At 41.9% G+C, this 23,317-nt stretch overlaps 2 protein-coding genes across 6 annotated transcripts in view; one reads left to right on the top strand and one right to left on the bottom strand.

Annotated features, from left to right (window-relative positions):
• Nucleotides 1-23,317, top strand: part of mef2d (myocyte enhancer factor 2d) — a 218,889-nt gene that overhangs the window by 134,817 nt on the left and 60,755 nt on the right. The window lies entirely within an intron of this gene.
• nes (nestin) lies at nt 186-16,073 on the bottom strand. The gene is made up of 4 exons (XM_050046164.1): nt 15,064-16,073; nt 13,168-13,292; nt 7,745-7,818; nt 186-5,631 (listed from the first exon to the last, which is right to left on the bottom strand). The coding sequence occupies exons 1-4, from the start codon at nt 15,892-15,894 to the stop codon at nt 2,786-2,788; spliced, it is 3,876 nt and encodes a 1,291-aa protein (XP_049902121.1). The 5' UTR covers nt 15,895-16,073; the 3' UTR covers nt 186-2,785.

Genomic DNA, 23,317 nt, shown 5'->3' with positions numbered 1-23,317 from the left:
TGTTCTGCCGACTGGGCCGCTGTCTGAATGAGTTTAATTCAGCTTCACTGTAAACAAATACAGTCTGTAATGGCCTGAATAAAACAGTGAAATAAGAGTTAAACATATTTGCTTGATTAAACTTACTCTGGTCATGTCAGTGCGTAAGGTGGACTGTGAAAGCAACAAGAGACTCGGAGCATATGATCAATCTACTGTTTATTTTGAACTGTAAATGTACCGCAGCAAAATAGATGGAAATGAAATGTCTGATTAATACAGACCAACCGAATACAAACATGTAACAGTTTACTATCCAAACTGGTCTATGTCATCTTTTACATAAACCTTTTACAACCAACCAATTATTCTACGCCTGTTAAACATGCAGAGGTGAGTCATCTGTTGTCCGGGGAAATGAGAGAACTCACCAGCAGAAACACGAGTGGTTTGTTTGATGCTCTGTGAAACAGAAATCCAACCCTCCTGCTCTCATCGATTCCCATCAGTCAGTAAAATCAGATTAGGCAGCAATCAATAAACGCTTTGACTTTCAAATGACATTCTTTGTTCTGTCTTCATGCTGTTCCCTCATGCAGAAACCTTCTCCTTAACATGCACACTGAAAAACCGAAAGAGCTTCAGCAATTAGGATGGAAGATAAAATTGTTAGTCAAATATGTCGGTGGCGAGACACCCCAGGTGAGAAGAGACTTTATGCACTGGTCAATTTTGAGATATTGGGCTACTTTGCTTCCATAACATGTCATCTTTCAGACTAATGGAAGGAAAAAAATCGAAAATACACATTAAGGTTTATTTTAGTTCAGACTTCATTTATGCAAAAAGCAGATTTAATTCAATAAAATTGCAGAAAATTTATGATACAAAAAATAATTGTGTTAATGTAAGTAATCAACTGCAGAAGTTTCATAGTGATATCTTGGTAAAAAATTTTACCCTAGCGTCTTATCTTTAGTCTGAGAATGTTTGGACTTTACAAATCGTATCTTTTAAAGGCTGTTTCCTCAAAATTAGGTTTGTTTTTTGTTTTTGACTAAACAATCTCCTCATCAGAAGTATTTCAATCCACCAAACTGCCCAGTTTTACGTCTGTATTCTGAAGGTTTAAAGATGTTTGTTCATATATCATTCACAGACTGATTTATAGAAATTGTTTATTCCTGACAACATAGCAATTTTCTTTTTCTTTTTTTAATGACTGTTAACAGTATTTTCTGGTTTATGGAGTGATAAAAAAAGATCTATCCAAAATTCCCTCTGTCAAAACTTTTGACTCTAAAATGACAACAAAATGAAACACAAATTTAGAACCAGGATTATCCAATGTTTGGATTTTTGTTCAGGAAATGATGTTTTTAATTATTAATTTGAGAGCACCGGGGGCTTAGTCTGGTCCGTTGTAGGGGGGTCTGGAAGGATCCTCCCCCATGAAATTTTCTTGACGAGCAAGCTCTATTTTGATGCTTTTTTTTATGCATTTGGCATCTTATTAACCCTTTAAGTTTTTCCTCCAAAATTAATTAAGAATTATGATGTTAAAAACATCAGCAGTTGTTACTAATTAATACTGTGTACAAACCCAATATTTTGCAACTGCTATCATTAAAATTGAGAGAATTTTGAGGTAGTTGAGTATTTCCAACACGATCTCATCCCATGTCGTCACATATCAATGCTTTGTTAGTGGACTTTCACGTCCTAGTGGACTTTCACATGCTAGGTATCCTCCTGCGTCTGCTGTTGATGTTCTGGGATGCTGCAACCAATGTCGGAACATCAACAAATCCACGTGGTTAGGTTTAGAAAAAAGAACTTCGTGGTTTGGCTCTACATTCATACGGGAGCGAACATGGGGTTCCCGGGTGAAAGTCCAGGCTTGTAGGACCCATCCATCCTATAGGGACTTTCCAGGTCCTTATATTATGTTTGTTACCAGCAGCATTTCAAACTGAGGCCATCAATGGGTGTATCATACTGCCGTGACAGGTGCCGTCCAGCCAACCAGCAGCATATCATAAGACCATAAAAAGGTTCTGTCTGGCTGTGTTACAAACTGACGTCCCTTGGTGGTGAATCATACTGCTGCAAAAGTTTGACGACTTTGGAATGAGAATGGGCTGGTATTTTTATTTTATTCTACTTTATACTTCCACTCCACCACATCTCAGATGGAAACATTGTACTTTTTACTCCACTACATTTATTTGTCTGCTTTAGTTAGTTTGAAGACTCAGATTAGAGATACAAAATATAATCAACTAAAAAATAAGGATGTGTTATTATAGATTAAACTGCCAATAAACTGCACTAAATCTGCTGCGTAAAGACACAGAGGCACAAACATGCATTTTTTATTTATGACATTATTTTCAGAGGCTTTAACGCATGAATGGAATTGCAGATTATTACATCGGAGCCTTTCTGTTTTATTTTTAGGCCTATTCTTATTTTTGAAATATATGTATAACCTATATATTTAGATCCCACGATTCTAATAAAACACATTCGGGGCTGAACGCCACTGCTGTAGGTAATCATCTGGGGAAGTTTCATGATGACATCTAAAAATTTTACCCTGTTCACCTGGGGTGTCTCACCTGAAGGAAATGAGGTGAGTGCTTTGTATTATTCTAGACAGACTTGGCACATTGATGGTTAGCGTCACTGGGGTGCGCACCAAGGCACGACTTTGGTTTTCATAGTGAATGCGTTAAAAGTAATTTTCCTCTGACTAACACTGATTAGATCTAAAACTCGTTTTAATAAAAGTTTTCACTACTTCTCATATTGGTTCTTCCCCTGACGACCAGGATTCACCCTCAGCTTCTGACTCATCAGAATGGACCAGCTCCTTTTCATTTCTACACAACACCTGCTTCACCTCCGAATGCGTCTGCTGCTGCTCTTTCTTGGCAGTCAGGGTTTTAGATGACTCAATATCCACCCTGGAGTTCCAGTGATCCACATTTTCTGAATCCCCCCAAACCAAATTGTCAGCAAACCCGAGATTCTGATTGGTTTGCTCAGCGGCTTCATTGCAGACATCATCTGGTTGATAGGTGGCACCGGTCTCCAAGGAGGACACCCAGAAATCACTCTTTAATCCAGAGCTAATGAAACCATGGAGGCTGTTGTCTTTGCTGTTTGTGTTCAGTAGGTCTGTTGAGTCTTTCACCACAAAGATATCTGTTTCATCAGGTAGACTGTCGGGGGAAATCTCATGGGGCTCCTCTTTATGTGTCATAGCACCCTCATCGTGGAGACAACTTTCAGCTGCTTGAGGAACACTATCACATTTTTCATGATCTTTACCCTGATCCCCGATTTCAAAGTCATCACTTGGGTTCTCCAGGACTTCCCATTCAGCTGTTTCTGGAACCTCTTGACTCTCTACAACATCCTCAATCAGGCGTTCTTGAGATTCATTGGAAGCTTCTACAGGTACAGCCTCTTTCACCTCAGTGGGGGCAGCCACATCCTGCAGGTTTCCCTGATCTGCTGTTACCGGCAACACAGAGTTTGCTTCCTCTGAGTTGTTGATTTCTTCCATATCAAGCTTACTGATGAAGTCAGTAAAGTCAGAGTGATCTTCTATTACATCAGGATGTGTCACCATGGACACGTTGTGGTCATCCTCTTCTTCTCTTTTCTCTGGAGCATCTGTAGCTTCTTGAACCTCATGCTGGACCTCCTCATCAGCCACAGTGTCTGACTGAGGCAATACCATGGACGGATCACTGAAATGTAGGTTCTCATGAGGTTGATCTATAATTGTCGTGGAAGATGCAAGTTGGTGGTTTACTCTCACTTCAGGCTCTGCACAGGAAGACGTTCCAGTCTCTTCTTGCTCTGTCATTTCCTTGAGAAACTTGTGCTGTAGATGTTCCTCACTCTTGCTGAGCTGCTGCTGTGCAAAGAAAGCGCTGTAGTAGTCTGTAGCAAGATTTTCTAATTCCTGTTCCACAAGTCGGTCTATCTCCAACTCCTCATCGTAGGCCACATTTGTAGGTACCGTGAGTTTGGAAAGTTCTTGAGTTTCTTCATCCAAATGTCCCTCTCTGACTTCTCTGATCATTTCTTCTGACTTTTCTGTATCCTTCAACAGCGTAGCCTGTTCACGAACAGTCGTAGCATCATCAACATCCCTGTCCTCAATGTTAGTATACCCTAGATTATATTCCTCATCCAACGCTTCCCCTTCCACTTCCTCACACAGATCTTCCATAGTTCCAGATCTCTTTGACTTGCTTTCACTCCACATTTCCATCTCTCCGATCTTCTTTTCCTGTTCACCTTCACTAGACTCGCTCTCGTCCATGTGTGACGCCTGAGTGTTGGCGTCAGTCTCATCACTCTTGTATCGAATCAGAGGACGAGTGTCGGCAAGAGTGTTATCCTGAGCGTAGCTGTCGCTCTCCAACTCGGTCCGCCATGACATGGAGACATTTTGAGAATCCTCGTCATCCTCTTCTTGGTTGTCAGGAAGCAGCGCATGATCTTGGTCGAACGCATCATGCTGTCCATCATCTGCTGGAGTGTCCATAGTTGAAGATGCCATGTTGTTGTCTTGCTGTACATCTGTGGCAAAATCCTGCTTAGTTTCTCTCTTGTCATGCTCTTGTCCTCTTGGTGATATGTCTTCCTCTGGTTCAGCGTGTTGTCGTTTTTCTTCATCCTCTTTTATCCCTCCATCTGTCTTCACATCAACCTTCCTTTCTATGACACTGTCCCATGTGTCCATTTCCTCTCCATCTGGATACAACTTATCCTCAACATCCATCACGCTTGTTCCCACAACAGAACGGCTTATTTCTTGCTGTATCTCAGCTGCATCCTCCTTAATGATGTTTTCATCTTGGCTGAAGTCTGTCACTCTGTTTAACAAGCTTTCTTCAGCCTCACATTCAGTCACCGGACTGCTTGTCCTGGAATCAAAGTTTGGTTCAAGAACCGCGTCTGTTCCAGAATCTGAGGTTTCCTCTTGCACATGCTCGACTTCTTTCTCTATCCATGCTTCAGTTGGAGCTGGCAGCTCTTGCATATCATCTTTTTCTGCAGGTATTTCAGAGGACACATCCTTATCGGATTCATCACCACACTGCTCCTCTGTCATTCTAACATGGTATGGTGTGAGGTTGGGCGTGGTAAACTGATGCTGATCCACTTCATCACAGAGGGGTGGCTCAGTGTTGAGACCAGACTCGACCTGATAACTGACAACTGACTCAACAACTGGTTTATCCTCAGGAGGTTCTGCACCAGCATTGCTCCTGTCCTCTTCACCTTCTTTGTCCCCTGATGTTGCTTCAGCCTCCTGCTCGTTGGGAGGTGATAGAGGCTCAGCATAGGTGACTTTCTCCTGAACCTCCTGTGGTCTGAAATTCTCAACAGCTCCATCCTGCAGTATTTTGGGATAAGGGGTTTCCAATGTTGTGGACTTTGTGTCATCATATGCAGGTTTCTTGGAAATCTTTGGAGTTTCAGTGAAGGTGGCAGGTTTTCTGCTCCAGCTTGGTGTTGTAGTAATCGCTGTCACACCACGATGAGATGAGAGGGAAGTGGTCTTGTGGCCAGCAAACAGCTGGGTCTGGTAATTCTTTTTAACCCCCCGAGGACTGAAAACTGCATCTGTGGAGAACAAGAGCAGAGCTCATGAATACACAATGAACTGAGCTACTGTAATAATAATGACTTGTATTGATGTCTTGAGTTTAAACCAATTTCTATATAATAATTCTGCCGTATATACTGTATGTTAGATATGTGATATCCCCACACAGCGGCGGTTATTGTTTCAAATCATCCCCTGTACTCTTAACATGACAGAGATACTGTGGAGAACCTGCCTCCCAAAGCATTATTAAAACATATGTTCTCAGTGGAGGCTGGACACTAATGGGGAGATATTGATCGTCATTTCCTTTCACCGTTGTCTGAGTAACCGGAAAGCAAAGCCATATGGCTCAATAACCTTTGGGGACTGTCTTAGGTGGCTTGCATTACAGGACCCAAAGTGCCTACCTCAGCTTCCCTAGCCAAGCCCCTCCGCCCACCCACCCAGTTAGACTAATGCGATTACCAACTGTATCAAACGTGTCCCCACTCTGAGGGGCTTTTAGTTAGACTGAGTGAAATTATACCCTCACAAAGGAGAGAGGAGATAGAGAGGATTTCAGCAACATACTGCAGCAGTGAAGTCACAAGCCCTTTTTACACAAAAATCGCACCATAGAGCTGCTACAAAGTCCCTTCTTTACACCTCCTTTGTATTTTTACACAGCACTAAACAACACCAGCATCATGGCGCTCCAGCTTGTGATTTTACACAGCATGCTGACATCACAGAAGCAAAAGCGGCAAACACAACACAAAAGCATCAGTCTCTAGTGTGACAAATAACATGCGTGTCGGCAGTGCTTTCGAAGTTATAACAATAACATAACATAGCAATGACAATCATTTACCATCCCTTTTATATAGCTGCTGATTTTGTCCTTCACTTGGAGAATAAAGGACAATTTATACCTGTGCGTCGGCTCTATGCAAAGCCTATGCGGTAGCCTACAAACGTGGGCTATGCCGTGGTCAGCGTTTATAGGCTACTTATGCGGTGTTGTGTCTGTGCCGCTCTGCAGTTACACCTCCTAATTGACTTAAAGCTTGATTGATTCAAAAGACATCTCAAACACACATTAAACATGGCTTTATGGGGTCAGTTTTAAACACAAGTGCACAAATCGGCCCCATTATAATTCGCAGCATTCACAGACAAAACACTTCTTTATCTGGACACATTTTCCCCACAAACACAACATGCTAACATTATTAGCACAACCCTACAGCATTTTACATTGTATAAGTTAGCCTAGCAGCTCAGAGACTTTTCCGCTACTCCTATGAAGCCAGAAACAACAAAATTTAACAAAGGTAACGTTACAAAATTCAGCTCCATAACAACTCACAAGGTTCACTGACAAAACAACTGTCTTATATTAAACATGTCTTCTCTACAAATACAACATGCTAACATTATTAGCACAAGCCTATAGCATTTTACATTGTAAAAATGAGCTTTGTGGCTAGTGGAGTTTTTCTCTACTTGTATGAAGCCAGGATAAATCACACACAGGAATTAAAATGCCATTGTTTGGAGGCTTTATTGTCGTCACAGTTTATTGTTTCTTATCTATTAAAGAAAATTAAAAGCTTCATTTCTACTGAGGGAAATGGTTTCAGCTTACAAAAATAGACAGAAGATCTGCGTGGCTGCGATGCGTGGTTACATTTCTGGGGTGGTGCACATCAGGCTATGCGTCTACGCAGAGCCTACGGCATAGGTACGACGTCAATTCAACACAAATGTAGATCAGGCTGAAGGTGCTCCCAAACCGTGTTGTTTTACCAATTTGCGGATACTTCTGAGTTAGCTGCTAACTGTCACCAGCTCCTTTGTAAATCTCCCATGGTGAGTTGCACACATAACGTCATCAAAACGTCACACCCATACCGTCAGTGGTCTTGTTCTGCCAGCTGTCCCTTTTTACATAGCCATTGTTACGGCGTTGTTTCTACCTCTGATGCTGCCGTAAAGGTGAAACAACTCTGTCCCCCATTCTGTGATTGTACCTTTCATACAGTACGGCAAGGCAACATAATGACATAGAATTCCCACCTTGAAGAGGCCCTGTAACAAGGGCTACTGACATAGTGCTGCTGTATTAATATTTTTTACTCTAATTACCTGTGATGGAAACGTTTCTTGGCTGATTTAACATAAAGATGTCTCCCCTGTGGCCTTCACCGTCCAGCAAAGCTCTGTAGAGACAGACAAAGGCAGGAGCAGGTTACTCTCTGAATACACATCATGTGAATATTGTGACGCTGAGCCATAAATGCAGACACGTTGCTGCACACAGAGCGATGGGTGGGAAGAAGAGAGGAGTGACTTTTGTTGCTGTTGAGCAGCAGGAACAGACTGAGGTCTGTTGTTATGGTAATGAAGGAAAGGGGCCGGCCATTGAGGAGCCATCTGCAGCGCACAAACCTCTGCCATCAATCCCACACACACACACACACACACACACACACACACACACACACACACACACACACACACACACACACAGGATGCTCATGCACACCAACACACACACACTAATAGCAGATATTATGAGCAGCCCATGCAGCACTAATACCTCTGTCTCCATTCACACATGTGGAGCACACCAGTCTCCATTCCAACACATCATATAATTAGCTGCATGTCTGTGTCTGCATTCCTTATCATATGTAATTCTGAGATATAAAACATATAGGTAACAGTCTGATGTACAGTGAATGACATTGTAATGTGTCCTCTAGTTTGTCCTCCCCCCCTCCAGCTCCCCTCTGCTGTTATTCTAGACTCCCATAGCTGATAAATCGGAGGCTTCTGAAAAGGGTGAGGGTCAGAGTCTTGAGGAGGGGGAGAAGGAGAAAGGAGACACCACTATAGAGCTCCATAATGGATAAGTTGCGCTGTCCAAGACATCAGAGGCTGCTGTTTCAATGAACTGACCTTTAGTCCAGAGGGCTGCACCCGCTGTGGACGGCTCTTTATTGTCTGTGTCTCTCACTGATGGAAGTTTGTTCGTCTACTTTTTTACTGCGCAGCAGCGTTAGGACGAGTTAAACTAATTGCATCAGATTTGATTTTGTTTTGATGAAACTGTCTTAATTACATTTTGTAACCTGATAATTTGGACTCTAGTTACAATAAGGCTGCAACCAAGGAAAGATAAGTTTCATTATCAACTAATATGCTGATTATTTTCTCAATTGACTGTTTAATTGTTTAGATTTTAAAATGTCAGGAAGGTGTCAAACTAGAATTAGAATAGAACCTACCAGCTGTATGCCTCAAGAAACCAGTCAAGCTGCAGCCACAGTTTATGTCCATTTCTGTCCAAACTCAGTTCTTCAAATATGAATGTTGCTACAAAAGAACCTACAAACATGGACCAGAACTTGGACATGGACTTGAACTAACACACTCAGATAATGCGATTGGGAGTCAAGTTACTCCTGCATCTATACAGTCAGTTGGATCCAAACTGGCCGAGGTGCCCTGCGAGTGTTCCACAGTGTCCCACCCGGGCTTTGACGAGGGAGTTGAATAGGTAATGTGTAACAGAAGAAGAAGCCGGTAACAACATGGCGAAATCTAAATCCAGAGCCGTGCAATTTTGGATGGAGCTGTAAAGTTGTCCACCATGGTACCAGTTTGCCGCTAGCTAACCGTAGCTAACTTGTTTGTTGATTGTTTGGTCTGTGACATAATAGGTCAACTGGAAATAGAATCAGTACTAACAAGCTGAAAGGGGGCATATCTCCACCTATCGTAGAGGAGTCGGACATACTTATATGAATAAATTGATTCCCCTCCCGTGCTTGTATACTGAGACAAGGCAACACATTCTTACTCAGACCTTGTCACCTATCAGCGTTTGGTTGGTTTGGGACTTTCACCGTCCAGATACAACGTGAAAGGTACCCTTAATGCGTTTGGTTGTTGACTTTCTGGGACGCCGTGTCAAGTTATGTCTGTTACATGTTTTGTGTTCTTTCAAAGTACCATTCAGTTTTCCACAGGAAATTTACAGTTTACATCCAGTCTCTTTCAAAATAAAAACACTACGTCGGTATAACAATGCAAATTGACGTTTTTTTCCTTCAACTAACTCACGTGGTTGGGTTTAGGAGAAACGAACAGGGTTTGGCTTTATAATCTTACAGGACGGGAACACTGCTCTCCCAGGCGAATATCGGTGTTGGACCCATCCACCATCCCTCCCAGCCGCCCTGTTCGGACTTTTGCCGCCTTAACTTTCATTCTTGTCCTGCTGCTTTCCCCGTTGACGCTGCTGAGTGCCGTTAAACTATAACAGGGACCAGCTGCATATCATGCCAACGTTAAAGGATGGCTTTTTTCATCTGCATCTGATGCTGCAAGTCACTGTTCAAGTGCGGGATTTCAGTGACTTCGGAGTGAGACCAGGTTGGACAAGGACAGTAGTCCAATTAAACGTGACCTTGACCTTTGATCACCAAAATCTAATCTGTTTATCGGTGAGTCCAAATGAATGTTTGTGCTACATTTAAGGAAATTCCCTCAACGCCTTCCTGAGACATTGCATCCATGATGATGAGACAGAGACAAGGTCACAGTGACAAAAGTCTATCGCAATTTTCTGAAGCCCAACGTCCTGTCTTCAGATTGCTTATTTTGTTTGACCCACAGTCCAGAATCCAAAGATGTTCAGTTTATTATCATATAAGACAAAGAAAAGGTGCAAATCCTCCCGTTTGCTGGATTACTAATGATTAACTGACTCTCAGATACAATGGTAGAGATGACTGTTTCTTGAACAAGTTGGATGTGTTCTCTCCAAAAATCCAAATATGAGTAATAAAGAGGAGCTAAGCATTAAGGATGTTCATGTGACCATAATAAGATAATAATTCTCTTTATACTACTTATAAAGACAAAAATTTGATCTAGGAGAACTCGTGATTTAGTCAACTCCTGTGACATTGTGAGGAGAGTTGTGAGTGAGGCAGCTTTTAACAAACATCAAAAATATGTTGCATTGAATGCAACATTGATCCCACACCTGTCTGACATCAAACAGGTGAGCTCCTCAGATCATCCGCCCCAGTGAAGTTTGAATGTTTTTGCATCGCAGTGTGGAGCACCACCTTTCTCCTCTTTTACAGGGATGTGACTGTGACACCTCATGAAAGCCAACTTATCATTAAAAGTCAGAGCAGAAAGTTTATCTCCATCAGTGCTCCATCTGCTGATTCATTTTATACGACAATGATCAAAACAACAGGCATATCATAACGGCTACTTTTCACCCACAGATCAGAGTATCTTTGATGGAGAGAAGAGGAGCGGGATTCAAAGCTGATATGTTGGAGCAGTCAATATCTGAATAAATCAAACATGAACTATGTGCGTCTGTTCCCCTGAGACGAAGAAAACATAAAGAGAAATATGTTTGTAACTGTGAAAGGATGGACACCTATGAGATCTGACTTTCCCCCGATACGGTACACTGCAATACAGAGACGTAATAGTAAAATAAATCAATGTGAGGTGAAGATGTCACAAGCTTGTTCTGATACAGTAGAAAATACAACTCCTAACAATCACTAATGGTGTGACAAATAATATCATGATGTAGTATGTGTGATATGTTATGAATACTCTGGCACCAATAATGTTTTGTCTTGTGTTACTGAAGCACGGTGCTTTATTTCTTCAGTGTTGGTTTTAAAATGCTGCATGTGGGAATATTTCAGTGTGTTTGTTACAGAGGCTGAGACTTTCCCATTCCTGTAAAACATCCTATCAAAAACACCAAAACGCCTATCCAAGGCTTATTCAAAGTAGACTGAAAGCTGCTCTTGAACCATCTGCAGTACATGCACGTGCATGGTCTCATCTGAAAGGAAGCACTCTGAAGTTTTTTCCCCAGCAGTCAGAATCACTGTAACTGTGTCCATCATTGAGATATAGAAGTTTGAACACACTAAAGTTGAAGCGTTTTGTTTTTATTTTTTATCTCCGCCTCAATATTTTCTTAAACAGATAACTGTAGAACTGGTCGGTATTAACTGTAAAACACAATGAGACCATACCATGAGGCCTCACACTGTCCGAATTCAAAGTAGATAGCAATATCACAGAAAATAAACATTTTGCACATGTTTTTCTAAGGTTTTGTCCAGGCGATCTCCATTAAAAGAGGGTGAAATGATGTACTGAATGTGTGATTATGAGTGAAAAACAAATCAACAAAGACAGATTTGTCTATTCAGAGCCTTATAGTAAATTATTTTAGAACATTTGTATTAATAAGAGAGTGGATTATTCCTTAAAACAAAAGAACCCTGTATTTATTTACATTTATAACGGTCTATAACTGCCCGAAATTCATATCTCCAGGTTGAGAGTTTCATTGGAGATAAGAAGCGTCAGTCATCAGAGCAACTGCTTGCTATTGGCTGGCTCAATAGACCGAAATTATTGGCTATTGTAGGCTGTGGAGCGGACATGGAAGCTCCTATTGGCTCAATTGAGGTGTCAATGAAAAGGTCAGAGTTCAGCAGCCATTTTAATGCTGAGATATCTGTTGTGTTTACATGTAAACTGGAGATATTGTGGACATTATGTGCAGAGATGAGAACATTTGAAATGATGCATCTGCAGTCTGTGGATATCTGCGGATGTAATAATGTGTTTGGACTAAATATCTCACTGAATTTGGATCGTCTGGACCTTGTGTATCAGGACCATTTTTGTGAGAATATTATCGATCTGTGGATCATGACAAGGTTTCATAGGTGAGTTATAACTGTTTGTTTGTTTGTTAGTGGTCTGACAGAAGCGTTTATTAAACCTGCTGTGGTGGTTGTGTCCTGAAATACTCTGCATCAATCGAATTGCAAGAATCTTAGCTTTCTAACGAAATATCCTATGAGTAACCACTTTAACACAGCAGTTGATTACATATCATAATGCTTTAATAAACCACACTGGATTGTTAAAAGGACTTTTTCCTCTTTATTTTTTAACTTTGGACAGAGCCAGGCTAACGGTTTGTACAATGCTAAGCTAAGCTAAAAATGTCCCATCTCCAGCTCCATACTCCATAAACAGACTTAAGATTGATCTTTTCTTAGTATTGATCAATGACTGATCAGCTCTAGATCCATATGTGTGATTATAAATGTACAAGGGGGTAAAGATGGAGACCGATTGGCTGCGGGACATTGCTCTTTGCCCTTGGAAAACACCCTCCCCTGGGGGAGCAGTAGTGGTTTCAGTTTCCATCTATGCTCTCATTTTGTGTCACTGCATTGGGGGGAACATTAGCTAGCCATGTTTGTCTGGAGATGATGTGTCCTGATTGGCGTGCTGATAGCTGGTCACTGCATTTTAATTTGAAGCTTTTTATTTGTGTGAATTCTCCAACGCATTTCGAAATATCCAAAGAAATCATTTTTAATTTAATCTAACTGACTGGCAGTACCTCTGTCGCCCACTAGATGGCGCTATAAGAATCGCTGCTCTGGGAATCACATTTCCTTGACCTATAACAGCAGCTGACAGTGTACCTGTATGTCGCCACCTCCAGACCCAGAGATGTCTTCTGCTGCAGCAGGCCTCGGTTCTCCAGGGTGATGTGGTCGATCTGCTGGCCCAGCTCCTCTTTCTCCGCCTCCAGGCCCTCTAAGTGCTCCTGCCAAAACAGGACATGAAACAGGAAAAGGAAGCGGTTAAAAAAAGCCACTGAGAGCATTCTCACAGTGAGTATATTGGGGAAACAGTCTTTCTGCTACTGTTTGTGGGTTGTTGAGGAAACATTACACACATATATTTTTACTGCAATGATCAAAAATGACAGTAATGCTGTTAAAACAGTTGCACTTTGAGTTGTCCATGCAGCAGTGTTATAGTCATCCAGGACCACACTGGGAGAAGGTAACATTGTCTTTTAAGTGTTTAATTTGGGTGTTTCACCCCTCAGACCTCACTGTGACCCAGAACTAATCCCAACAGCCCCAGCCTATAAATATGTAGCCCCCCAGTCCCTTTCAGACCCGAATGTTTTCACTCCATCAGAATATTAAATTAGCATACTGCAGGAGGAAAGCCCCGAGGGGAGGACTCACAAATGCTCCTTAAAGCCTTCAGTGGGACATCTGGCACATCACTAAAGACCCTGAATATTCGTCAGGATAAGAGATATAAAAAATATATGTCACATGTTCATGACAGTGAAAAGAAAAAGATCTGGTGATTAAGCATCTTTTTAAAACTTTTACATGTAATAATAGATGTGACTAAACTCCAGTTTGCCTCACTGACCGAAGACATGTGAAGCTGATTATCAGCTGGTCACATTCCCCTGTGGTTTGTCACTTCTTTATTTCACACTGTGTCTATTTGTGAAGCTACGACAGAGATATCAAACGCTGTGAGAGATTACACTTTTCATGAGTAACAGCAGGCGACCTTGTGAGGACTGTTTTCACACAACAGAAGTTCCCCAATTTGCAACAACTTTTCCTTTCTCACAGCTTCTCTAGTAACATCTAAAAAGCATTTATTCAAACAGCAGGACTTTTGTTTTGAAAATCTGTCTCCTTCATATTATTGATCAACTGACTGACAGAGCCTGCCCATAAATCGATTAGCTATACTGGCCTATTACAGATATATCTGTGTTGATGTTGTCTGATATGCATCAGTATGAAAACTTTTTTTGTTTGTTTTTTACAGAATGCAATGCAGAAAATGGTTCTTGGGATAATTTATAATCATCAAACCACCAGTGAAATTTACTGTTTTAGCACACTGATGACATTTTTAACAGTAAAGTTTATTGTTGTACTGTAAAATTTCCATTATAATCTATTGTTAAACTGTGAATGTATTATTGAATTTTAAAATTCAACTCTAAATGTATGGTTAAACTTTACATTTTTTATTATAATTTATTGTTAAACTGCAAATGAATTGTAAAAATAAAAAAAAAGTATCATAATTTATTATTGAACTGTAATTTTATTGTTAAACTTTAAACGTTTTATTATAATTTATTGTCACACTGTAAAAATGTTATTAAATTATAATTAAACATTTTTATTATAATTAATTATTAAACTGTCACATTTTTATGATAATTTATTGTTAAATTTTGATTTTTTTTATTAGAATTTACTTTAAACTCTAGCATCTGTTTGGCTCTAGCTGATGATTATTGTCAGAAAAGGAATCAAAGGTGAGCATCATTTAATCTATTTATCAAATACAACTCCTTTCAGTTGTGATGAGAGTTTTTCATATTTGATATTTTATATGTAATAAACATCTGTCAACTTTAAAAAAGAATCTCAATTATGAAATTACTTGTGCTGCCAAAGACAGAGTTAAAGTCTGGAGCCCACACTTTATAACAGCAAGTTAACAGCCACAGTGAAATGGATCTGTGGGTGTTGGTCTCTCACCTGGAGCTGCTGGATCTCCCGGCTGTATCTGTCTCCTTGTTGGGCTGCAGTCTTCTCCAGATGCCGCCTGACGTCATGAGCTGAGGCGATCTCCTTCTCCAGCGCTTGGAGCTTCAGCTGGCTCTCGCTCTTCTCCTGATTCAGTTGGGTTAAACGGCTCCTGGCCTGGTTAAGTGACTCCTCCAGCCGATCTAACTGCCCCTGATGGGCCTCTGCTGCCTCCTGCCATGCCCTGTTGGCCGCCTGGGAGTACTCCTGTCCCAGCTGTAGGAGGTTTGGTGTCTGGTTGCCCCTTTGAGCCCATGTAGGTGGCATTGTGGCTCTGGATTGGTTCAATGTGGCCTCCAAGTGGGCGACGTCCTCCTGATGGGTTTGAGTTAGGTGCCTCATCTCATTCTCCAGCTGACCGACCTTCTCCCTCAGCCACATCTGAGCCCTCTGCTCCTCCTCCAGCTCCTTCTTGCTCTGCTCTATCTTCTTCTTGGCCTGCATATGGGCCTGAGCCTCCCTCTGCCTCAGCAGGTCCAGGGCCTGGAGCTCCTCGGCCACCTTGCACACCTCCATCTCTGTGAGGACCCTGTCCCTCCAGGCTGCGTCCACCTCCAGTCTCGCCTGACGCAGCTCTTCCTTTAGGCCCTTCCTCCGTGTCGAGGCTCCATGACTGCTGTGTCTCAGAGCTTGGATCTCTTCTGCAAGCAACGCATTCTCCTCCTCCAGGTGTTTGACCCGGCTCAGGTATGACTCCAGGCGTCGGTTCAGGTTCAGCATCTGGTGCTTCTCCTCGCCCAGGTGGCTCTGGTGGAAGGTTTTATGTAGACTGTGGAGCTCCATGTCGGTGTAATAAAACAGAGAGATTTGGCAAACGGAGGCCTCACTCAGAGGTGCACTGATTATGATTTGGCAGCAAAGTGTATCTCCGTGTCCAGGCCCGACTCTGTGTGTGTGGGGTTTCTGTGAGAGTGAGGCTCCTGTGAGGCTCTGGGAGTGTGGCTGCCAGCAAGAGGCTTTCCTTTCATACTGGAGTTAATGAAGGGGCCGGGCACATGGACAGGAGGGGAGGAGGGATGGAGAGGGAGGAGACTGAAGGCCACAGAGGGAGGGGATGAGGAGATGAGGGAGGATGGAGAGGGAGGGATGGAGGGGTGGAGTAGGAGGGCTGGGGGAGATGGGAAAGGGCAGAGAAAGGCAATGATGTCATTTCCAAGGTTAACTCTTTCACCACTGGCACTTTTTCCCAGCTGAGAAAAAAAAATGCTTTAAAGAGACTCAAACAGGCAGAAAGGTGCTGTAATCATATCAAAACCAGTTTAATCCACCCACATTCTCATGTTTCTATTATCATGATGCCATAAAGGCAAAAAATCCCTATAAAATACTAAGAGTTGTTTTAAAGGCTCAGTGTGTAAGATTTAGGAGGATTTAGTGGCATCTAGTGGTGAGGATTGCACATTGCAACCAGCTGAAACTTCTGGTTTGAATTCCTGAAGTGTTCATTGCTCAGGAGGTTTTTACCAGGAGCCAAATTATCTACAGAGGTCTCTTCCTCTCCAAAACAAACAGACCAGGTGATTAAAACCAGTAAAAATACAGTCTTTCTCCAACCCGATCCCTGTGCAGATATCATAGATTTCTTATAATACCTAGATACCAGATGCCAAGATGGCGCCTTTCATTCCTATATATTTGCTCGCTTGGCGCCAAACTTTTTCTCCCGCTGGCCCCGCCCATGCTTTCCTAATCAACTTGTAGAATTTCCATTGTGTGTCACACATTTTGAAACCACTCCTCTTGGCTCTAGGGAAGTTATACAAGTATAAACCCTCCATGTATAAGAAATGATAATAGAGTCATAATTTACCTTGTTTGCAGTTTGAGGTGTCCTGTCAACACTTTTATCTCTTTTATAATACTGGTCTATGGGGAAATGCTTTTTGGGCCGGCAGGGGTTTTTTTTTTTTTCTGCAATACTGCAAGTAGCCACTGGAAAAAATTTGCAAGGCTGAGCAGGTTTCCACGGGGCCTGGTAGATACGAACGGCTCATTCTAAGGTAATGAAAACACAAAGATTCTAATTTTCAGGTGACTATACACACACACACACACACACACACACACACACACACAAAATAAAACATACCTATTTAACTATATTTAAAGGAAATGGCCACTTTAGAATTAAAATACAGACAGTACTTCCTGACCCTCATGCCGACAAGAAGTTCAGTGTAGTTTTTTAATCCACAAAACTCGTTCGGGGTATCGGGGAAGTGCATGGAGCCCACATTTTGAAAATGTAATAGAACTCTGCTAATGCATTTCAAAAACGTCAGAACGGCTCGTCCATCGTAATGCATTTCAAAAACGTCAGAACGGCTCGTCCATCGTAATCCAAGTGCCCTGAAGCCGCAGCATACAAAACTGACTTGAAAAGACGTAATTTACTCCACTTTTATAGCATCATTTCTCACCGTGGTTACATGGGAACTCATGCGAGACTCGAGAACTAGCACCACCACTAGCCTTCAGCTAGTCTCGCACGAGTTGCCATGTAACCACGGTGAGAAATGATGCTATTAAAGTGGAGTAAATTACGTTTTTTCAAGTCAATTTTGTAGGCCGTGGCTTCAGGGCACTTGGATTACGACGGACGAGCTGTTCTGACGATTTTGAAATGCATTAGCGGAGTTTTATTACATTTTCAAAATCTGGATTCCATGCACTTCAAGTGTAGCTGTTATTCCGGCTAGCTGTTATCCTCCGATAGTCGGCATGAGGGTCAGTAAGTACTGTCTGTATTTTCATTCTAAAGTGGCCATTTCCTTTAATTTCTGCCATAATCATTCATACATACTGGACCTTTAAGAATGAACAGAAATGAAGGTGATTAAAAAACAGGAATACACAAGCGATCAAGACGTTTGAGCTCAAGGTGGAAATTGATAAGTACTTGAGGGAGGCAGAGAGCATGACATGTTTGGTAAAAGACAGTCAGAGATGTATTTTAATCCTAAAACAGCAGGAATTTAAACTCTAATTAGAGGCCAGTGCAGACACATGAAAAATAGTGGGATGTGTTCACTTTTGTTTGTCTTTGTTAGGACTACAGCAGCAGCAGCAGTCTGAATGAGCTGTTGCCTGAGAGTTCTTTTGGAGGAAACCTGAGGGGGAAAAAAGGGGGACAAGTGAAACTGACCATCGAATTGAGGAAAGTAACCATTTACTAACAATTTACACAACATCAAAGTTTCAAACATCTTCTTGTTGAAAGTTACGTTCGGCGGCAGAAAAAATAAAGTAACAGTGACTTTATAAACATATGGTAAAAATTAATGAAATGAAGAAAAATGATCTTCTGCTCTAACATGACAAAACCAACATGGAAAAAGATGGATTTTTTTTTATAATCATATGGTATGAAAGTTTAGCCTGACACAGAACTGATTACATAAAGTGTTAAAAAAGGAAGCAAACATTTTTTTTGTAACTTGAGGTCATGAAGCTCATGAGCTGCACAACAGACCGCACAAAGAAATTCTGTCTACATTAATTTCGAAAGATTTCAACTGTTCTGCATTTTTGGAAATTTCAGTTTATTAGAAAATTCAGTTAATAAACCAACCAAATCATGCAAAGTGTGAACTCTTCCTCTGAATTCCAAAACTTTATAAACAACCAACACCCAGCAGACTGGGCACAACTCACAGTATCAGTTGGAAATGTATCTGCACAATGATAATGATAAAACCTTCATGAACAGTCTCATATATTTTACAGGCATTGCACTGTTAAGTGTGAAACTCAGTGATGCCGGGAACAGCTTGGCCCCTTTATCGCCATCTAGTGGGCATCTCTCAATACTACAACAGCCTACTGTTACCCAGTATGACAAGGTGACACCACTGACTGACGAGGCATCAGATTAAATGTTAAATAAAAGCTACACAACGCAGCAGTGATCTGATGTTGCTTTATTACTTGTGTTTTTAATGCGTGAGTTACAGTTGTTCAGAGAGGGAGAGATTAAAATATTTAGTTTCAAGGAAGCCTAATAGTTGTGAGCAAACTGATCTGAAACCTTCAGATCTGTCATAACACATTTAGCAGCTAACATGACTTTAGGAAGACTTGCTGCTGAGCTGCTGATTAGATCTGAGCGTGCCTCAGTGAAATACCAGTCTGGAAACTTCCTCTACCTATCTCTCATAAAGTTAGGAAGTTCCCTTTTTTGTTTTATCATAATGCAGTATAACTCCGGTGATGCTCTATTCGCTGTTAAGTGGTTTGGCATTTAGATGAAAATTGAAAATACTGTATAAAATGATAGAGGCTTATACGATGTTTGAGTATGAAAATGTTTGCAGCAGCCAACCAGAAACATTCATAAGCTGTACTGTACGTAAGAGGTGCAGACGCTCCAGTGTTAGTCTAACCAAACTGAAAATGATGTATTCATTTTATCTGTCACATTTTCAGGGCCGTATTTACAAAACTTCCTCGAACAAAGAGCTGCTCCTAGTAATGACATTCTAAGAATATTCTTAGGGTTGTGACATTTTCTCAGAATTCCCTCTTAAAGTTAAGACTAGGTCCTGGTAAAGACGAAAGTTATTCAAAAAGAATCTTAGACATTAAGGGGGCTCCAAAGGTGAAAAGCTCTTGAGAGCAGGGAGGAGGACTTTTAGGAGGTTTAAGGGTTTCTTAAGCAGAGGAGAGACGTGCAGGTTGATTGGTGACTCTAAATTGGCCATAGGTGTGAATGTGAGCTCGTCAGCCCTACAAGTCTGGCAGCCTGTCCAGGATGTACCCTGCTTCTCACCCAGTGTCAGCTGTGATAGGCTGCAGCCCCCCTGTGACCCCCAACAGGAGAAGCGGTGACAGATGAATTGTGTTAGGCGGTAAATGTGTGTGTATCCCTCATGAGATCAAGCACACATACTATCCCTGCACAATCTGATCTGTGGTGTTTAATTTACTTTGAAGAATATTTCTCCAACCTCTTTGTGTTTCCACCATTTTCTCCTCTGATTAAGAAACTCCTTCCCTATACTCCCTAACAGGTCTAAGATGCTTTGTAAATAACTTCTTTAATTCTAAGAAGAAGCAAGCTTTGTGAACACGGCCCCAGGTCTACTGAATATGAACTCTAGCTGAAAAAAAATGAGACGTATGTTACACACACTGTAAATTGGACTTTGTCTTAAGTGACATTTTTACAGGGGCGCACCATCAGGAGAGGTAAACCAGGCTAATGCTTGGAGCCCACCAGAAATATGTGGGGAAAGAGGCCCCCGATGCCCACTCATATTGGAATATTTTGGCATATAAACCCCCGTAAACCTCCAATGAAGGCAGCATGCAGTGAATCACCACTGCTGCAAAACCCCACCTAAGTGGAGCCTCTCCTAGCTGCCGTATGTCAGCTGAATACTGTTGGGACAGTCAGCTAGTCACCTGTTAGTGTCATACATACACCGTTATGTGGAATCATCAGCATGATGAATCAAGCAAACCTTTCTGGTCACCAGAGACGAAAGAAAAAACAAGAAGAGGAGGACAAGTGACACCAGGACAGTGGTATGTGGATATAATTCTGATAAATGAATACAGATGTGCTAACATTAGCTAGCAAGGGAACGTGTCAGTTTATCGCAGAAAGTAGGGGCGTCGGGGTCCCTCAAAAACTGTACTGTTGATAGATTCCATTTCAATGTGTAACTGAGGCCTGAAGTGTCAGGTAGGGTCGACCTTACTCTCCTTCATCTGATTCTGTTACAGATGGCACAGGGAAAAGGAGATCTGTGAGAAGAGAGGCTGGATCATGGGGAGTACCACCAGTTGGTCCAGGAGCTTCTCCTCCATCATGGACGTTTCCAGGCATATTTAGGATGACTCAGCGGCAGTTTGACAACCTGCTGTCTATCGTCGGGCCGTACAGCTCTCCAGCAACCACTACCACCAGTTTCTCCTCCATTGTTCATCAACTGTAAACTTGTTGTGACCACCACAGAAGGCCCACCTCTCAAAATATCTGACTGGACAATGGGGAAAAAAGATGACGAAAAAGAGATGACGTGAGGTGCTTCTCTACTCCGAGCACTACATAGTCTACATGGCTGTTTCTCTGGGATAATGTGATCACTTAGGGAAAAGGCTTTGTGAGGAAATGCAGCTGTGGGTTTAAAAGAGGACTGAGGGGACGGACTTTAAAGGAGGAGCTTTAAAAGAGTTTTCATCTTCCCTCCAGTTCACCTCTCACACGGATGATTAAAAGTCTGATTTTCTCTTCGTTCATGATGAAGTTCTTTGGAGCTCTGATCCTTTTCATGACTCTGTCTGCAGGTGAGAACATCATATGATTTATGTGCTTTGGCTTATAATGTAACAATAAAAATGATGGATTTTTTTTCCGATTTCAGAACACCATTTGCAATGCATCCAGACTGTTGCGTAATAATTTCTGTTTCCTGTTGTTTTCAGGGAAACTTGCTGTGTTTTCTCTCATTTCTCTTTGTGAAAGTGTTTAAAACAATTAGCATTACATCTGAAATATCTTAAACCATTTATGACACTATCCTCTGCTTTTATAGCAATTGGATTGAGATGCCACCAGTGTTCAGGTGAAACCTGCACAAATGCACTAACTTGTCATCCCAGCTTTGACCGATGTGCCACTGTAGAAGTGGACGGTGAGTTGTTCTTCCACAACTAATGTTAAGTATTTAAATCAATTATCTATCAAGCTTACGGCTATATTACTGTACTAAATGCCTGGTGGCTTTTATTGCTTTTATTATTGTTGAAACTGACTTTTTTCCCCATCCTGTATTGCAGGTGTCGTCGCCAAGAGCTGTTTTTTAAGTTCTGTTTGTATTAGTCCCATACAGTGCTGTGAGACGGACTTATGTAACAGCGGTTTCACCCCCTAACCCACTGAAACCCTCTTGTGCCACCTACAAACCCTCTAGTTCCGCCCCCTAACCTCCTGGTACCATCAACATACCCACTGGTCCCACCCTTTATCCACTAGTTCCAGCAAAATACCCCCTGGTTCCACTCCCAAACCCATTGGTTTCACCCCCCAGCCCACTGGTTCCACACCTAAACCTCCTGGTTCCACCCCCAAACCCACAGGTTCCAGCAAAACACCCCTTGGTCCCATCCCCAAACCCATTGGTTTCACCCCCCAACCCCNCTCTCCTTCATCTGATTCTGTTACAGATGGCAGACCTGGTTCCACCCCCAACCCCCATGGAACCACCCCCTAACTCACTAGTTTCACCCCCAAACTCCTGGTTTCACCCCCAGAGCCCCTGGCCCCACCCTCTAACACACTGGCCCCACCCCCATATCCTCTGGTCCCACCCTAAACCCACCTACAGCTTCAGAAAATGTATCTTTTTTCGCACCCAATTTGTAACTCATTAAGAATAAGCACATTTTCAAAATGTAAAGCTGCAAATGACTGCATGACTGCAAATCCATACTCAATAAATACACAATATGATCAACCACTGAATTGTCTAATCATTTAAGCTCTGCAGCAACCCCAGAAATATTGGTGTCAGGACTTTAATGTGAACAATAATGAGCAAATCAGTACATTCAGTGGTTAGTTGTTGACCTAGAATGACGAAGCAGATCAGCAGACTTAAAGATTTTGCACTTCCTGTTTTGATGCCAGTGGTTAAACTTGTGCAAAACATTCACAGTTCAACAAACTCTCACCACTTCAGACACAAATTAAAAGTAGAAAATATTTGGTGCGCTCTGTGTCAGATTTCATGGTGGATATAAAAAGAGCAGTCGCGCACATCCAAAAAATGAAGAAGGTGCTGGACTAAATGAATTAAACTAAACAAACAAAGAAAAGTACGCACACTTCAGCTCCCTTTTTAGGTCCATTTATTCCATCATCAAGGAGTGACGTTTCGGGCCACAAACGTGTTAAGTAAATAATCTGAGGACGATCTACAGATAACGCAACAGGCTGGTGGTTTACAAGTGAAAAGTACGTACACTCACCGGCCACTTTATTAGATACATCTTACTAGTACCAGGTTGGACCCCCTTTTTAATTCTTGGTGTCACAGATTCAACAAGGTGCTGGAAACATTCCTCAGAGATTTTGGTCCATATTGACATGATGACATCACACAGTTGCTACAGATTTGTCGGCTGCACATCCATGATGAGAATCTCCCGTTCCAGCACTTCCCAAAGGTGCTCTATTGGACTGAGATCTGGTGACTGTGGA

This window comes from Epinephelus moara, chromosome 6, assembly GCF_006386435.1.
Source record: "Epinephelus moara isolate mb chromosome 6, YSFRI_EMoa_1.0, whole genome shotgun sequence".
Classification (NCBI taxonomy): Eukaryota; Metazoa; Chordata; class Actinopteri; order Perciformes; family Serranidae; genus Epinephelus; species Epinephelus moara.
The sequence above is the reverse complement of the archived record's forward strand: the minus strand, read 5'-3'. Positions and strand labels throughout refer to the sequence as shown.